The sequence below is a fragment of the Uloborus diversus genome, unplaced genomic scaffold (genome assembly GCF_026930045.1).
Source record: "Uloborus diversus isolate 005 unplaced genomic scaffold, Udiv.v.3.1 scaffold_14, whole genome shotgun sequence".
Classification (NCBI taxonomy): Eukaryota; Metazoa; Arthropoda; class Arachnida; order Araneae; family Uloboridae; genus Uloborus; species Uloborus diversus.
This window is the reverse complement of record NW_026558098.1, coordinates 4,584,505-4,600,514: the sequence shown is the minus strand read 5'-3', so window position 1 is coordinate 4,600,514 and position 16,010 is coordinate 4,584,505. Positions and strand designations below refer to the sequence as shown.

At 35.0% G+C, this 16,010-nt stretch overlaps 1 protein-coding gene across 1 annotated transcript; it reads right to left on the bottom strand.

Annotated features, from left to right (window-relative positions):
• Nucleotides 1–13,103: 13,103 nt before the first annotated feature.
• Nucleotides 13,104–14,093, bottom strand: LOC129232852 (gastrula zinc finger protein XlCGF8.2DB-like). The gene has a single exon (XM_054866951.1). The coding sequence runs from the start codon at nt 13,986–13,988 to the stop codon at nt 13,104–13,106; it is 885 nt and encodes a 294-aa protein (XP_054722926.1). The 5' UTR covers nt 13,989–14,093.
• Nucleotides 14,094–16,010: the final 1,917 nt, after the last annotated feature.

The window sequence follows — 16,010 nt, the reverse complement described above, 5'->3', positions numbered from 1 at the left end:
GATACAGGTCTTTGAAATTTAATAATTTTGCTAGTTAATTCACACACTAAAACAGAAATAAAAGTGTGAAAACCTCATTGCACCTTCTTAAATTACATATATTGTGCGTTATGTAATGTATTATACTGAAAAAACATATTGTAAGCATAAAAATAATTATTTTAATTTGATGACTTAGAAATATTTGGACATGAATGAGTATTCAGTAAGTTACCGCCCTATAGCCAGGGCAAAGGCAGAGATACGTGAAATACACCGCCAGCTCAGTCATTTCCAGCCGAGGACTGCAGTTTCCTGCTTATTAGCACTCATCAGCCCGGCATAGGAAAGGGACTGAGCTGGAGATGGAAAACCTCTTTAGGAAACCTAGAGTACCAAACAAACTGGTAGCTAATATAGAATTAGCACAGATCAGACGAGTGACCGAAGCAATGGTTCGGTTCAACTCGAATTTTGCATTAGCTACCAGTTTATTTGGCACTCTTGGCTTCCTTAAGAGGTTTTTCCACCTCCAGCTCAGTCACTCTCCTATGCCGGGCTGATGAGTGCTAATAAGCACGAAACTGCAGTCCTCGGCTGAAAATGACTGAGCTGGTGGTGTATTTCACGTATGAATGAGTAGTTCATACTTAATTGAGTATTTAATAAGTATTATAAGTAAGCTTAAGTATTTAATTTATAAACTATACTGATAATCTACACACAAAAATTTTCAATACATACGAACATACGCTCTGTAGATTAACTTATCTAAATTGCCATAAACATATTCAAAAACATTATTCATACAAAATTTAAAATTAAAAAAGTGCGTTTTTTATTTCTTGTTTGAGTCACTTTTACGCTCATATTTTAAGTGCATAATTATTTAATATATGTTCATAACTTCCTTCTGCTAGAAACATATTTCAGCAACTCAATGCCATACTATATTTCATAAAACTTCTTAAAAATGCATGCTATTACAGGAAAAAACGAGCTAATGTGTGCATCACATGACTTCCTTTTACTCCAATTTGATGTCATTTTCCCATTATTGGCAGTTTTAATGTGATTCAATAGTTTACTCTCTAAATATCACCAACAGTGGCCAAATTGAAACCAGACTTTTAAAAAAAAATCAAAAAAAAAAAAAATCGCCAAGTTGGCGACAAATCTTGGCGACCAAAAAAAGGCGATACATCGCCAAGTGTCCGCCAAATTATAACACCACTTTAGTTTACATCGAAATTAACGATTTCCCTCCAAAAAAGGGGCGAAAGACCCCCTTAGGAAGATCCAAATGAAACCAAAAGGGGAGGTGCACAACTAGGCTCCACTAGGAGTCTACGTACCAAATTTCAACTTTCTAGGACGTATCGCTTTTGAGTTATGTGAGATATGTACACACATACATACGTACATACGGACGTCATGAGAAAATTCGTTGTAATTAACTCGAGGGGTCAACAAAATGGATATTTCGGGTGTCTGTATGTTCCTAGGCACATATCCACGTGTGGTCAGGTCGAAAAAAAAAAAAACTTAACATTCATTCGGGGGTGAGAAAAATGGAAATTAAGGCCGATTTTTGAGTGAAATTTTTTTCGCGAATACAATACTTCCTTTTTTGTAAAAGGAAGTAAACAGGAGCAAAAAAAAAAAAAAAAGAGGTGACAAAAATCTACTTAAAAAAAAAACACTAAAAAAAACACGCCAAATTTGTCGCCAAGTTGGCGACCAAAAGACTGGCGATATATCGCCAAGAGTCCCACCAAATTATAACACCACTTGAGTTCACATCGAAATTAAAAATGATTTCCCCCCAAAAAGGGGCAAAAGACCCCTTTGGAGCATCCGAATGCAACCAAAAAGGAAAGTGCACAACTAGACCCCACTAGGAGACTAGGTACCAAATTTCAACTTTGTAGGACATTCGTTCTTGAGTTATGCGACATACATACACACATACAGACGTCACGAGAAAACTCGTTGTAATTAACTCGGAGATTATCAAAATGGATATTTCGGGTGTCTGTACGTTCCTAGGCACATTTCCACGTGTGGTCGGGTTGAAAAAAAAAGCTCAGCATTCATTCGGGGGTGAGCAAAATGGAAATGAAGGCCGATTTTTGGGTGAAAATTTTTTTGCGAATATGTACAATGCTTTCTTTTTTGTAAAAGGAAGTAAAAATGAAAAAAAAAATTTTGTCATAAAAATTCACATTTTTTCTAAACACTATTTTTTAAAAAAAATATTAAACCCATTTTATGACCACTTTATGTTAGCTAATGTGTGTTCAGTTTCGTATTGTGGTATATTTAAGAAACTCGACTCCCCCAAATGAAATGCTGAAATGCCGCACCTTGTCTGAAGTCAAAATGCTGACTTGTAGGGTGCAGATCAGGGTTGGCCGGATTAGACCCAGTTGGGTTGGACCCAATGTTTTTTTTTTTTTTGAAAAAAACCCATTATTTAGCCCACTTTTGGGTTTTTTTAAAAAATTTCTGAGAAGTTTTAAATAAAATTAATTTAAATACTTTCACAATTTAAACTTCCTTTTTATTTGTTCTTCACCACAGACAATGGACATAAAAAATGAATTTTGAACTTTAACAGTATTTCTTAACTCTTAACGGCATTAAAAAAATACTTCAAAGATTTTAATAAATATATTTAACTTTTATCTTTAACTGGTCAATAAATAACTCAAATCATCTTGACTAAGTCCTGTCACGTCTGATTTTCTCAATATTTCTAGGTTGTAGAAAGGAAACTACTCTATCTAAAAGGCTTTTATGTGAATTATTTTCTGCAAACGAACACGTCACAAATCTCGAATAAACAAGGTATATTTTTCAGAACTTAACAGGTTTTACAAACGGTCGGACAGAAAACAGTATAGGATACACAGCATTTTCATTATCTTAGGAAAAAGTTTAATATTTGTTATTTTGTACACAGAAATAAAAAAAGAGGCAACATAAAATTCAAAGAAATGTCTTGATTAAGCTGGAATTCAGTAAAAAAGGATTCAAACTACTTGAGGTTCTACAGTAGTTTTACATAACAAAATGAAATACGATAATGCAAAATGCAAAAAAAAACGTAATTAAAATAGAACTATTGGTTTTATCACTCGAGAAGTAACTTTGCCTGAACTGTTGGTAATCATGGAAACTAAAAAATCTGAAACTTCACCATTCTTGGGTTTCGTCGTCTTTTATACTTTTCTTCAGAAAACGCTGAATTTTCTAGCTTTTTTTTTACTCCAAGACAGTTTTGCCCTTTGTCTATATACTTATGCTAAAATATGCTACATGTACCCCACATTTTCCTTAAAAAAAGACAAAAAATAACACATTTCTTTTAAAAAAACCCAGCTTTAGTTGGGTTTTATTTAAACAACCCAAAAAACCCGGGTTTTTGCCAACCCTGGAAAAAAAGGAAATTAAAAAATGAATGTTGCTTCAACCCTCCATTTGCGTAAAACTGTGGAGATGGATTTATTTATCCGATCAGCGTTAAGCAGAACAGATGCAAAATATTCTAAATGAGGTAGAGAGTTGTTTGAAATATTCCTAAAAGCTATACAATGAATGTTCTTGGGACAAGGAGGGCTGAATTATTCCTGGAAATGTGAAACGATGGACTAATAATTAAGATGCTGTCAAATGATTTTCTTGATGTTTCATCATCCGTTTTCGGGAAGAGTTCGATATCGTAAAACGATGCGTTTTCAAGTGTGGTCAAAAAACTAAATATCCATTTTAATCAGCACAAATCATGAAATGACATTAAAATAATAAACCTGTCACAAAATGAAATAATACCAAAGAAATAACCTATTATTTCAACAAATCGGCATGGTAAAACAATGCATTTAGCCGAAAACCACGCGGTTAAATTTGAAACCATCACATAGAATTAAATATGGACATATAAAGCGACAAAATAATAAAATTCGGTGCAAGAGAACATAAATCGAGTAAAATTATTGTTTATAAAAAGAAAAAAAATGGGTTTAAGACCGGTTAAGATCGGTTTTGCAGGTGCTACAGAGCACGTGCTTTGAAATAGCGATAAAATGATTTAAAAAATGCAGGGAAAACCAAAATGCAGCGCAAATAAAAATTTTATGATAAATAATACAAATTGTTTTAAATTTAAAAAAAAAGAAGGAAAAAACAGTAGTACAGTCGACTTCCGCTACAACGCGATCCGACTTACATGAAATGGCTATAACGCGATTTTTTTCAACAGTGAAGAATTTTAGACCTAACGCGAATTCCTCACCCGCAACGTAAAATTTTCCAATGAGAATCGTGATGTGTACGTATCGGCTTTGTTATTATCTGCTTTCTTTTTTCGTGAATGAACTTTCATCCTTTTAGCATCACTGAGAGCGAAAATTCCCACGCCGTACAAGTGTAAACATCGCTTACACAAACAACTACTCCTCATTTTTCCTTTATTTATTTCATTCTAAATGCAAAAGTTGATGAAGTATAATGACACATATAAGAGCGCTGTTTCAAGTTTGTGAAGATAGAAAAAAAAAGAGAAAGTTTCTGACAATTTAAGAAAAGCTAAAGCTTCATGAAAAGCTGAAGCTCAACTAAAAATTGCGTCGAAGGTAGCACGACAATTAGGTATGAATGAATCTTCCATACAAACAATTAAAAGTCAAGAAAAAGGAAATCTAAAAGTTCACCGAGTAGTATCTTAGTAAAATGCAAAAAATTATGAAAATAGAAGCTGTTCTTGTATTGTGAATAAACCAGGAAGAGGGGTGTTGCTATAATAGATAGAAACATTATAAAATAACTAGTGAAGCAACTGTATTTAAAAATATATTAGAATAACAGTTTGATCACGCAGCATAAATCATCCTCTTCACTTTTTTCAGTTACAAATTAAAGAAATGGTTTTTAACAGTTTAAGGTGGTAAAGTAAACATAAACAACGTCAAAAAAGCACAAATTCGCAGATTACTGCATACATGTGTTTCAGCGTTTCAGGGAACGCCTTTTTCAAAGCAAAAAGTCTATAAGCTCTTTACTTTTTGCATTGAAAAAGGCGTTCCCTTAAACGCCGAAACTGTTGTATGCAGTAATCTGCAAATGTGTGCTTTTTTAAAGATGTTTATGTTTACTTTACTGTTCAGCACAAAGGTATTTATTTATCTTAGTTTAAGGTGGTGTTTACAAGTGTCTAAAATGATTGGTAATGTTTATAAAAGTTTTTACACATACTATTCTCCACAACGTGAAATTTCAACTTACGCGAGGAGTCTTGGAATGCATCCCTTGCGTAAGTCGGGACTTGACTGTACTCACGGCTTTTTGTGGCAAAATATGTAGAGCATGCTTGCGCACCACTAAATCGGTAGCAAGCTGGGCGGTGGGGGGGGGGGGGAGGGGAGAGGAAGGAAGGGGTGCAGTCCAAATAAGGAGAGTAGGGTTGCCGTAGAAAGAGGAGCAGAGAGGAGCAGGGTTGGTGTCAAGTATAATTCATCGCCAAAAATTTGGCGACGGTTTAAATATCTATGATATCGAACTATTCCCCCGCTTTCTTGTATTAAAATGTTCTGTAATATATTAAAGATCAAAAATAAAATTGTTAATAAATAATAAATTCGTCTTTATAACGAGTAGTAAATTATTTATTGCTGCACACGATTTTACCCGAAAAATTTCAAGGCTCTAGTAACATTTCCTCAAAAAAGGTACATTTCAATTAAAACTTAAAATAAAGAAAAAAAAATCCATGGGAATTGAAAGTGCAAAAAACATAGAAGGGAAATGACAAGAATGTATCCGAAAAACAATTTTTAAAAAACTTGAAAATAGCTCGGTTTCTGACAGGGCCTGATTATTGCACAGGCCAACTAGGCCTGGGCCCTCATCTTCCTAAGGGGCCGCAAATTACTTAAAGAACATAGCACCAACAACTACATACAAACAAGCTGATGTGTGCATCACATGACTTCCTTTTACTCCAATTTAAAGCCTTGAAGTGAGCAAAGAAACACTTTAAATATTTTCACCCCAAGTTTGTTGCGAACCGAAGCAAAGAAAACGTTTTATACAGATAAATTTTCGCAATATTGGCAGTTTTAAGGTCTCTAAAAATGGCCAAATTGAAACCAGATTCTTAAAAAAAAATCGCCTAATTCGTTGCCAAGTTCGCGACAAAACTTGGCGACCAAAAGATTGGCGATATATTGAAAAGTGTTTGCCAAATTATAGCACCGACTGAGTTAACATTGAAATTAACAATGATTTTACCCCAAAAAGGGGTAAAAGACCCCATTTGGAACATCCGAATGCAACCAAAAGAGAAGGTGCACAACTAGACCCCACTTGGAGTCTGTGTACCAAATTTCAACTTTCCAGGGCATACCGTTTTTGAGTTATGTGAGATACATACGAAAATACGGACATCAATAGAAAACTCGTTGTAATTAACTCGGGGATCATCAAAATGGATTTTTCAGGTGTCTATACGTTCTTAGGCATGTATCCACGTGTGGTAGGGTTGAAAAAAAAATCAGTATTCATTCCGGGGCAAGCAAAATAGAAATGAAGGCCGATTTTTGAGTGAAAATTTTTTTGTGAATACAATACTTCCTTTTTTGTAAAAGGAAGTAAACGAGCTGATGTGTGCATCACATGACTTCCTTTTACTCCAACTTAATGTCATTTCCCCGTTACTGGCAATTTTAATGTGATTCAATAGTTTACTCTCTAAATATCACCAACAGTGGACAAATTGAAATCAGATTTAAAAAAAAAAAAAATCACCAAATTTGTTGCCAAGTTAGTGACAAAACTTCACGACCAAAACACTGGCAATATATCGCCAAGTGTCCGACAAATTATATCAACACCTGAGTTTACATCGACATTAACAACGATTTCCCCCCCCCCCCCAAAAGGGGCAAAAGACTCCCTTAGGAACATCCGAATGCTACCAAAAGAGAAGGTGCACAACTAGACCGCACTAGGAGTCTACGTACCAAATTTCAACTTTCTAAGACATACTGTTTATGAGTTATGCGAGATACATACACACATACGCACATACATACGTACATACCGACGTCAAGAAAAAATTTGCTGTAATTAACTCGGGAATCATCATTATGGATATTTCCCGTGTCTATACATTCTTAGCCACTTATCCACGTGTGGTCGGGTTGAAAAAAAATCAATATTCATTCCGGGGAGAGCAAAATGGAAATTACGGCCGATTTTTGAGTGAAAATTTTTTCGCAAATACAATACTTCCTTTTTTGTAAAAGGAAGTAAAAAAATACATGCATTTTTAAAATAACATTTAAAAAATAATGACTTTTTAGTTGGAAAAGAAGTTCTTGAAAGGAGAATTTTTATTCATTCTGCCAGTAGCGAATTTACCACGTCACAGTTATGAGCTGCCCCAAAGGGGATTCATGAATGACCATGATAAATACAAATACAAAAGTGACGACCAGCAACAGGCTCTGGGCCCAGCTAGACTGGTCCTAGTCCATTTACAATCCCCAGTGAAGATCAATGGCCCTCTTAAAACTGTCTACTCCCTTGCTCATGACCACCTCTTCCAATAGGCTGTTCCAAGGTTCCACTACCTTGCTAAGATAATAATTTTTCCTAATATCCATGTTAGCCTGAGATTTAAATAGCTTGAAGCGATGACCCCTCGTCCTGTTTTCAGTGCTAAACTTCAGCCCCGTAACATCATTCATTTCAATAAATTTAAACAACTGAATCATGTCCCCTCGGTCTCTTCTTTGCTCAAGACTGTACATTTTTAGCCTTCTAAGCCTGGAATCGTAATCTAAGTGGGAAAGTCCATTTATTAGCCTTGTAGCCCGCCTTTGAACCCTTTCCAATACATTAATGTCTTTCTTAAGAAAAGGAGACTAGAGACGTACCGAGTAGCACTTTGGCCGAGTAGTCGAGTACCGAGTACTCGGCCTTTCACGACTCGGCCGAGTTACCAAGTACAAATTATGTTTTAAAAAGAACCACCGACACACATGTGATGAATTTTGAACTTATTGGAATAGTTGTATAGACCTCCTTGTCCATACAATAGTTTTTAAAACTAAATTCCTGCTGAAATTTAACTACGCATTATATAAACAATTTTGTTTGTGTCAAAAATTTTACAAAAACATTATTTTTAAAATTAAAAAGAAATAAACTAAAGGTATGATTAATCGAGTTGGTATTAAAACAAATTACAGTAAAATCCCTCTAATGTGGACACTAACAGGACAATTTTTTTGTTCGCAATAGAGAGGTGTCCGCAGGACAGGGGTTTAATAATGTTATTTGCATTGGAACTGGGGAATTAAAAATTGTCGGCATAGAGGGGTGTCCGTTAGGAGGGTTTCACTGCATACCAATCAATTATAGTTCTAGTCCGCCAAACATAAATAATTTTTAAAAGCAGATAAAACAAATGTGCAGGAACACTACAGACATGTGTTTCTGCCCCCCCCCCCTCCGTTACAAGGAACGTCTATTTCAATGCATACATGTGAGCTAAAGAATGTAAAGACATTCGACAAAAAACATCCGACTTTTGTCGGAAAAAGAAATTTCTTGTAACGCCAAAACACGTGTCTGCAGTGTTCCTGCACTGTGCTTTTAACATTGTTTTATTTCCTTTTATTTTTTCAGCAAAGGTATTTTTATATTTTTTATAACTAATTTTTGTTTGTAGCAAAAATCCATTTTTAATATGAAAATTCCATATTTTCTATACTTACCTCTTTTGCATAATTTTTAATAAATAAGTTTTATTAACTTCGCGGACATTAAAATAAAGATTTTTTCCATTGAAGCATTACAAACTTCATTATTCTCAAAATTTAAATTTGACTTATAAATTTTAATTGTAAATGATTGCAGAATATAATGTTTGCTCTTTTTTTTTAAATTTTAGTATCTGTCTTGGATAATATTCAATTTTTTGCAACTACTCGGTATTGGCCGAGTATCTGATCAGAATTTGGCCGAGTACCGAGTACTCGGCAAATTGGCCGAGTAGGCCGAGTACCGAGTAGTTACCGAGTACTCGGTACGTCACTAACCAAAACTGAACAGCATACTCCAAATGAGGTCTTATCAAAAATGATTTACATAGTTCTGTAATAGACGAAGTGGCCCCCCAAAATGCATTTCGACCGGTCTTTTGAGTCTTTGAGGTGCCTCAAAATTATTGTGGCCTAGGGCCCCACTTTTAGTAGCCGGGCCCTCTGGTCTCCGAGGCCTGACGTCCTCTGCTATGTCCAACTTTTCCACCTTCACTGTTACGCGTTAAATTACTCCCTTGTTACGAAAATTTTAATTTTAATTACACCAACAACAGGGTTGACAACTCGTAAAAATGTTTCCCCCTAAACTCAACTCATAAAACCCCTAAATGACGTCAGAAAGTCACGTGATCATTTAACTGTGATGTCACACATGGGATTAAAAGATCATGTGACCATTGCTATTTTTTGTTGCTGAGTGGAATATAGTCATTTTTATCATTTTTATGTCATTTCTGATCAAAACCAATGGTTACAAGGGCTCAAAAAGTATATGTAAGTAAAAAAATGCATGAAACAATCGAAAAATAGCATTTTCATATGTAAAAGAAGAAATTTTTACCTATTAAAACCTTAAAATTTAAACCCCTAAAAATATCCCATTCTAAAATTTCCCCCCTAAATTTAGGGGGAAAACCCCTAACTTGGCAACCCTGACCAACAAATAGAAATCAATCAATAATAAAGATCATAATAATGAAGAATGAAGTAATGTTTTTACCTGAAGAAATTTTTAAAACTTGCTTGATGAACGATCAAAGAATAAAAGCAAATAGTTCAGCCCAACTTAAGGTTCGGCAGTTTGTCAAACACACACCTCATCTATAGCTAAATCTTCAAATCTCATCGTTATTGAATTCAAAACGTGAAAATAAATCGAAACACTAAGCGGAACTCTATTCAATAATATCAATTTTTATACACCAAAAGTATTTTTCATTTTCAATAACATGACGCTGCAGGGCAAGCGTAGTTCTTTTCGCGGTTGCAGGTAAGCAGCATAGATACTTGGAACATCGTAGAGAGGAGCGTCGTGCAAGTATGGAGGAATAACTCAGCTTCAACACACTGATCTATTTAGTTAACTGGAGTGCTACCGACCACAGCGTTTCTACGCTGAAGTCGGGCATGCGTATACGAAAGAATAGGGAAGTTTTCTATTTTTCAATTTTATTTTTATATGATAGAGTAACATGTATGAACATCATAGGTGAAAAAATTTTTGCGATACGATGAGTAGTTTTTTTTTAAATTAATTTTTAAAGTTCAAGCGCTTGTGACGTCAAATGGCATAGGAAGTGACGTCATGCGCGCTTCCTATAGGGGAGAAACCGAAGGACGTGCATTCGACTTCGAAGACGAAACGTAAAAGGCTTATCTCCTCGCGTTTTTGAAATATTAAAGCTCCCATCCCCTCGGAAATATTCGAATATCATCCATGATGTTATTTGAGGAAGATTATTTAGATTGTGCTTTAACGAATCCGGCCTCCATAGTGTGTTCGAAAGGATTATTGAATTTCTAAAAAATAAAAATATCAGCGCGCTCAAAATGTCCCTAGCGAAAACAAGGGATCTTCGGCGGAAGGCTGCCCATGAGTGCCCTGTGACGTAAGCTCGTGATGTTTCAGAAGAGCGCACTTTTGCGCGTGGATTTTTAAAAATTCATTAAAAATCAATCACGGTGTTTTAAAATTCGGCGATGGTGAATTTTTTAGTTTTGAGGGCCAATTTACAATATCCAATAGCCAAAATATGAACATTTAATAGGTTGCAACTTCCCTATTCACAGATCTGTTAAAAGACGCAAAAACCCATCGATTTTGAACGAAGAATTTTGAGATAATAAATCAATCCCGAAATTTAGTTTGCTCTCAAAAATGCTTAACTTTCCTAAAATCGGTTTGTACTATTATTAGTTTTAAATGATTGTCAAATTTTTTCTTTCTAAAAAATCTTGTACTATGTCCTTCATTAGAAGCTGTTTTAAGTTGAAATTTAAGTAAAAGTATACTGTCTGACTACGGATTGCCATGGAAAAACAAACATTCGTTTTATAGCCGGAAATGGACGGATCTATTTTTTTTAGCGATGCCAGCTTTTGCAGAACCAGAGTCTCATTCAAATGAGCGGAATACCGGCATCAAATTCTTACTCCCCCCCCCTCATTCAGATAGATTCTTCTTATCTGGACGTTTGAAAATTCCATACAATCCGTGGTTGGACAATATATGCGAGAGGAATCCAGTATTTGTTCTGTAAAAACATTAAAATATTTCGTTCATGTCCGAAAATAAATTTGTAAGCAACCCTCATTCATATTATCAGTTGCTAATGAAGGATTTGACTTAGTGAAGATGCTTTATCAAAAATATTAAGTGTTCAAGCCAATGATTGAAATATTAATTTGCGGCTTAAATATGATTTAACGTTTTTTTTCCTTCCTTCTTTTACGGGAAAAGTAAAAGAAGCTTTTGTTTATTTTGACTCCTTAAAATTTATTCTAGACGCCATCATGACCCTAAAAGTTAAATTTCTTTTTCTAACGATGATTATGAGTAATCGTCATTATGTTTATGGGCGAATGAAGGGACAGAAATTACTTGACATACAACATTGTATTTTAATCCACTTTAAATGTATCTTACATCATATGAGAATATAAAAAGTAGAATCCCAAGGACATAGCTAATCTCTCAGCTGCAGAAAGATTCTTCAGGCAACTGCTTTTACAAGTAAATTTTAACTTAGAACTCCTCAGCATTGAATCCCTAATGCGTTTTTAAGTTCGTTAATGGATTAAATTCACAAAATAAAAATTTCACTGGCGTACGGCTTTTTTTCTAACCAGACTGGACTCTTAAGCTTTTTTTTTTTTTTCGGGGTTCCAGAAAGAGAAAATTCTTCAGAACAAACATCACTGAAATCAAGTCTTTTACCACAACATGTTCTTAAATGTGCTATTGAATTCGCCAGTTCAGAAAGTTTCTTAGTATACGCGAACACGGCTTGGCGTCACGATGAATTCCTCAGCGTGGATTAAGGAAATCTAAATGGTAGTAATCCATAGATCACGCTTTACAGCGATGCGATTTTTCAACAGAATGCAATATCTTCAAGTGTCTTTTCAAGAATTCTTACTTGAGGAATTCTTCAGAACAAACCTTAAGGGAATCTTGCTTTTCATTAGTATGGTGATTTAAGTGCTTTTAAAGAGAAAAATTTCTTGGAGCACAAGTGTACAGGAGTGAGTACACGTATGAGTTCTCAAGTGCTTTTTCATGTGTGCTAGTTGAGAAAATTCCTTAAGGGGAGTCGGTACCCCCTATACCGTCAGTGTTACTTTGCACAGGTTCATGTACCTTTTTCTGAAAATCTGTTAAAGATACCGGTATGAAATTTTTTCTGTACCTTAAGGAGACTTTTCGCTATACTGAAGTGAAATTTTACAGAAAGAAAGCTTAGTTTTTTTTTTTTTTTAATTCTGATATGTAAATCACTGTATTTTTTTCAAAAAATGCCATTTTGCAACACAAAATCAGCTTTATTAAAAGTATTTTTGGAAAATGAGAAAATTTTTACTTCAGTATATGTAATTAGATGTATGGAATTGGTGGTGAAAATTTCAAAGCCTAACACAATTTAGTTTCGGAGGAAAAGGAACATTTAGTTTCAAAAATACCATTTCGAGGAGATATTGCAATTTAAAGGGGAAAATCATACCTCATCAAAATATGTTTACATTTCCTCAAAGCCTATTTTAACTTACTTCTAATATGAATACGAGCAAGAAGTTTGTATCATTAAAACGGTACTGAAATGGAGTTTAAAAATATATCAAAATAAAAATAATTAATTTTTGAAAGCATTTAGGGTTCTGACTCCCCTTAAAATACACTTCATAGGGAAATGTCTTTTCGTAAGAATGGGTTCTAAAGTGTACTTTCAGGCTGTGTAGTTCTTTCAGGCTCACTAATTGAGAAAATACCTTAGAACACAGTTCAGAGGAAAAAGGTTACTTGCCAGCATGGGTTCTCATGTGTGCTTTCAGACTAGCTAAATGAGAATAAACCTTAGAACACACTTCACAAGAAAAAGGCTTTTCGCACGTATGGGTTTTCAAGTGTTCTTTCAAGTGTGCAAATTGAGAAAAGTCCTTAGAACACACTTCACAAGCAAATGGCTTTTCTCCTGTATGGGTCCTTAAGTGCACTTTCAGGTTCGCTAGGTGAGAAAATTCCTTAAAACACAATGTACAGGAAAACGACTTTTCGCCAGAATGGATTTTCAAATGTCTTTTCAGGTTTGCACGTTGAGAGAATTTCTTCGAACACACTTTACAGGAAAATGGCTTTTCGCCAGTGTGGGTTCTCAAATGTTCTTTCAGGTGTGAAAGTTGAGGAAATTCCTTCGAGCACACTTTACAGGAAAATGGCTTCTCCCCTGAATGGGTTCTCAAGTGCACTCTAAGGTTTGCTCTGTGAGAAAAATCCTTACAGCACACTTTACAGGAAAGTGGCTTTTCGCCAGTATGTGTTCTAAAGTGTTCTTTCAGGCTTGATAGTTTAGAAAATTCCTTAGAACACACTCCACAGGAAAATGGCTTTTCGCCCGAATGGGTTCTTAAGTGTTCTTTAAGGTGCGCAAGGGTAGAAAATTTCTTAGAACACACTTCACAGGATTGTCGTTTTTTGTCAGCGTGAGTTTTCAAGTGCTGTTTCAGGTTTGGTAGTTTAGAAAATTCTTTACAGCACACTTTGCAGGGAAATAGCTTCTCGTCAATATGTTTTCTCAAGTGTTCTTTCACGTGTGCACGTGAAGAAAATTCCTTCGAACATACTTCGCAGGAAAATGCCTTTTCCTCAGTATGGGATTCCAAGTATTTGTTTAGATGCCCCATTTGAGAAAATTCTCTTGAACAGACTTCGCAGAAAATAGCTCTTTTCCAGTATCAGTTTTCAAGTCCACTTTTAGAATGGCAAGTTGAGAAAATTCCACAGAAGAAGCTTTACGATTTTCGCTAGTAGTAGTAGTTTTCAAAAGTCTCTTTAAATCAGAACTGGAGGCAAATACACTGGAACAATATTCACACAAAGAATCAGATCTACGCCGGATCCCAACTGCAGAACAGAATGGAAATGTTTCAAACTCACTAAGTGGTGGATTCAAGCAAAGATTTTCAAGCCTTTCAGTCATCGAGTGCATGAAAGTCTTAATAATGAAACTACAAGATCACATTAGGGTTTCCAAATCAAAACTCAACTTTTCTTTGGAGCAGTTAACTTGAAAACGGGTTTTGAAGAAAAAAATTAAAATATTATCCCACTAGTCGATACTCTTAGTCATCGAGTGAATAAAAGACTTAATAATGAAACTACAAGATCACATTAGGGATTCCAAATTAAAACTCAACTTTTCTTTAGAGTAGTTAACTTGAAAACGGGTTTTGAAGAAAAAAAACAAAAATATTTTCACACTACTCGGTACTCTTTAATTTATAACAGAAGCTCATTTTTTTTCAACCGAGAGTATGAACTATTTTATCTAGATTTACTTACGATCCGTTAGCTTTGAGAGTCAATTTGTGGTAAACATTTAGTCTAAATTTGACACAAACAGATTCTTAAGAGCGATATGTCATTAGCAAACGTATATCATCGGTTTCCTATAACATACCAGGATTCTCTTTGATTTGAAGCATAAGAAAATGCTTTCAAACTTCACTGATGTGCGATTTTTCTCTTTGAGGTTAACATTATTTATTATTTGCCAGTTTGAAAGTACTGAAATACTTTAGAGTAGCGATTACAAGAAAATGTACGGATTACCTTGTGTCTTTGTGTGTTCGAACGATGGACAGATAAAACTTTTGCATCAACTTGACAAGAGTATTTGTTTTTGCCGGTCAAGGATCCTCACAAGTATTGTGTTCAGTACTCGACATAAAAAGCCCTTACAGCAAAATTACAAAGAAAATAGCACTGAGTCTCTATACTGCATTAAACGGCAGAACACCAGAGAAGAATTTCTAGTAAGAAGTCATCAAAATCTCAATACTTTAGAGATCTACCTGCTGTCATAGCTGTGAAACTATTTTGTCAGAATTCACATAAATACGAATTTTTCCCTTACAAAAAGAAAGAACTTCAATTAAGAGCAAATTCTTATTTCTCACTAATTAGTGGATTCCTTGCTAGAGAAATTCAACAAATCATTGAGAACTTTCGTTGCTCTCTTTAACAAAAAGATCATCCTGAACTGATTTGTGTGCCCGTCGCACTCATCTTCAACTGCGATCGTCTTTTTAGTTCACTGGTGCAGTCAGTGAGTTGACATCGGTTTCTTTCAGTTTTGCAACAAGAACTGAAATTGCATTGAAATATTTTCAAATAACATTCGTTGGTGGCTGTTCGTACGACAGAGCTCCACAGCCTGAAATTAAATAAGATAAAAATGTGATAGGTTTCGATAAATAAAAATACTAATAAATAAGTTTTTAAAAACGATACAGTGAAACCTGTGTAAGTTGATCACTTGCGGGGCACTACTTTAGTGGTCAACTTAAACAGGTGGTCAACTTACAAAGGTTGATTTATATGATAAGGGCCTGAGAAAAGTGCCTGAAAAAAGCGGTCAACTGAGACAGGTGGTCAACTTACAAGGGTGGTCAACTTCACAGGTTTTACTGTATTTGACAATTTTCAAGACAAAATGAATCAAAGGAAACAATTGATGTAGGAAAATCAGTGAACCTATAACAATGATACAAGTACGGGGGGGGGGAGGGGGAGAGAGTTACGCTCAGAAATTTCGCCATTGATCCCTAGTAAAACCTAAGGTAGAAGTTACGCCATGTAGTTTGTTTTCATTTCACTTGAAAAACTTTTTTTAGCTCATCAAATGCTAACTTCTGAAATCTTTT

Coding starts and splice junctions, on each gene's coding strand:
- LOC129232852 (XM_054866951.1), bottom strand. CDS start 13,988: ATGGGGCATCTAAACAAATACTTGGAATCCCATACTGAGGAAAAGGCA.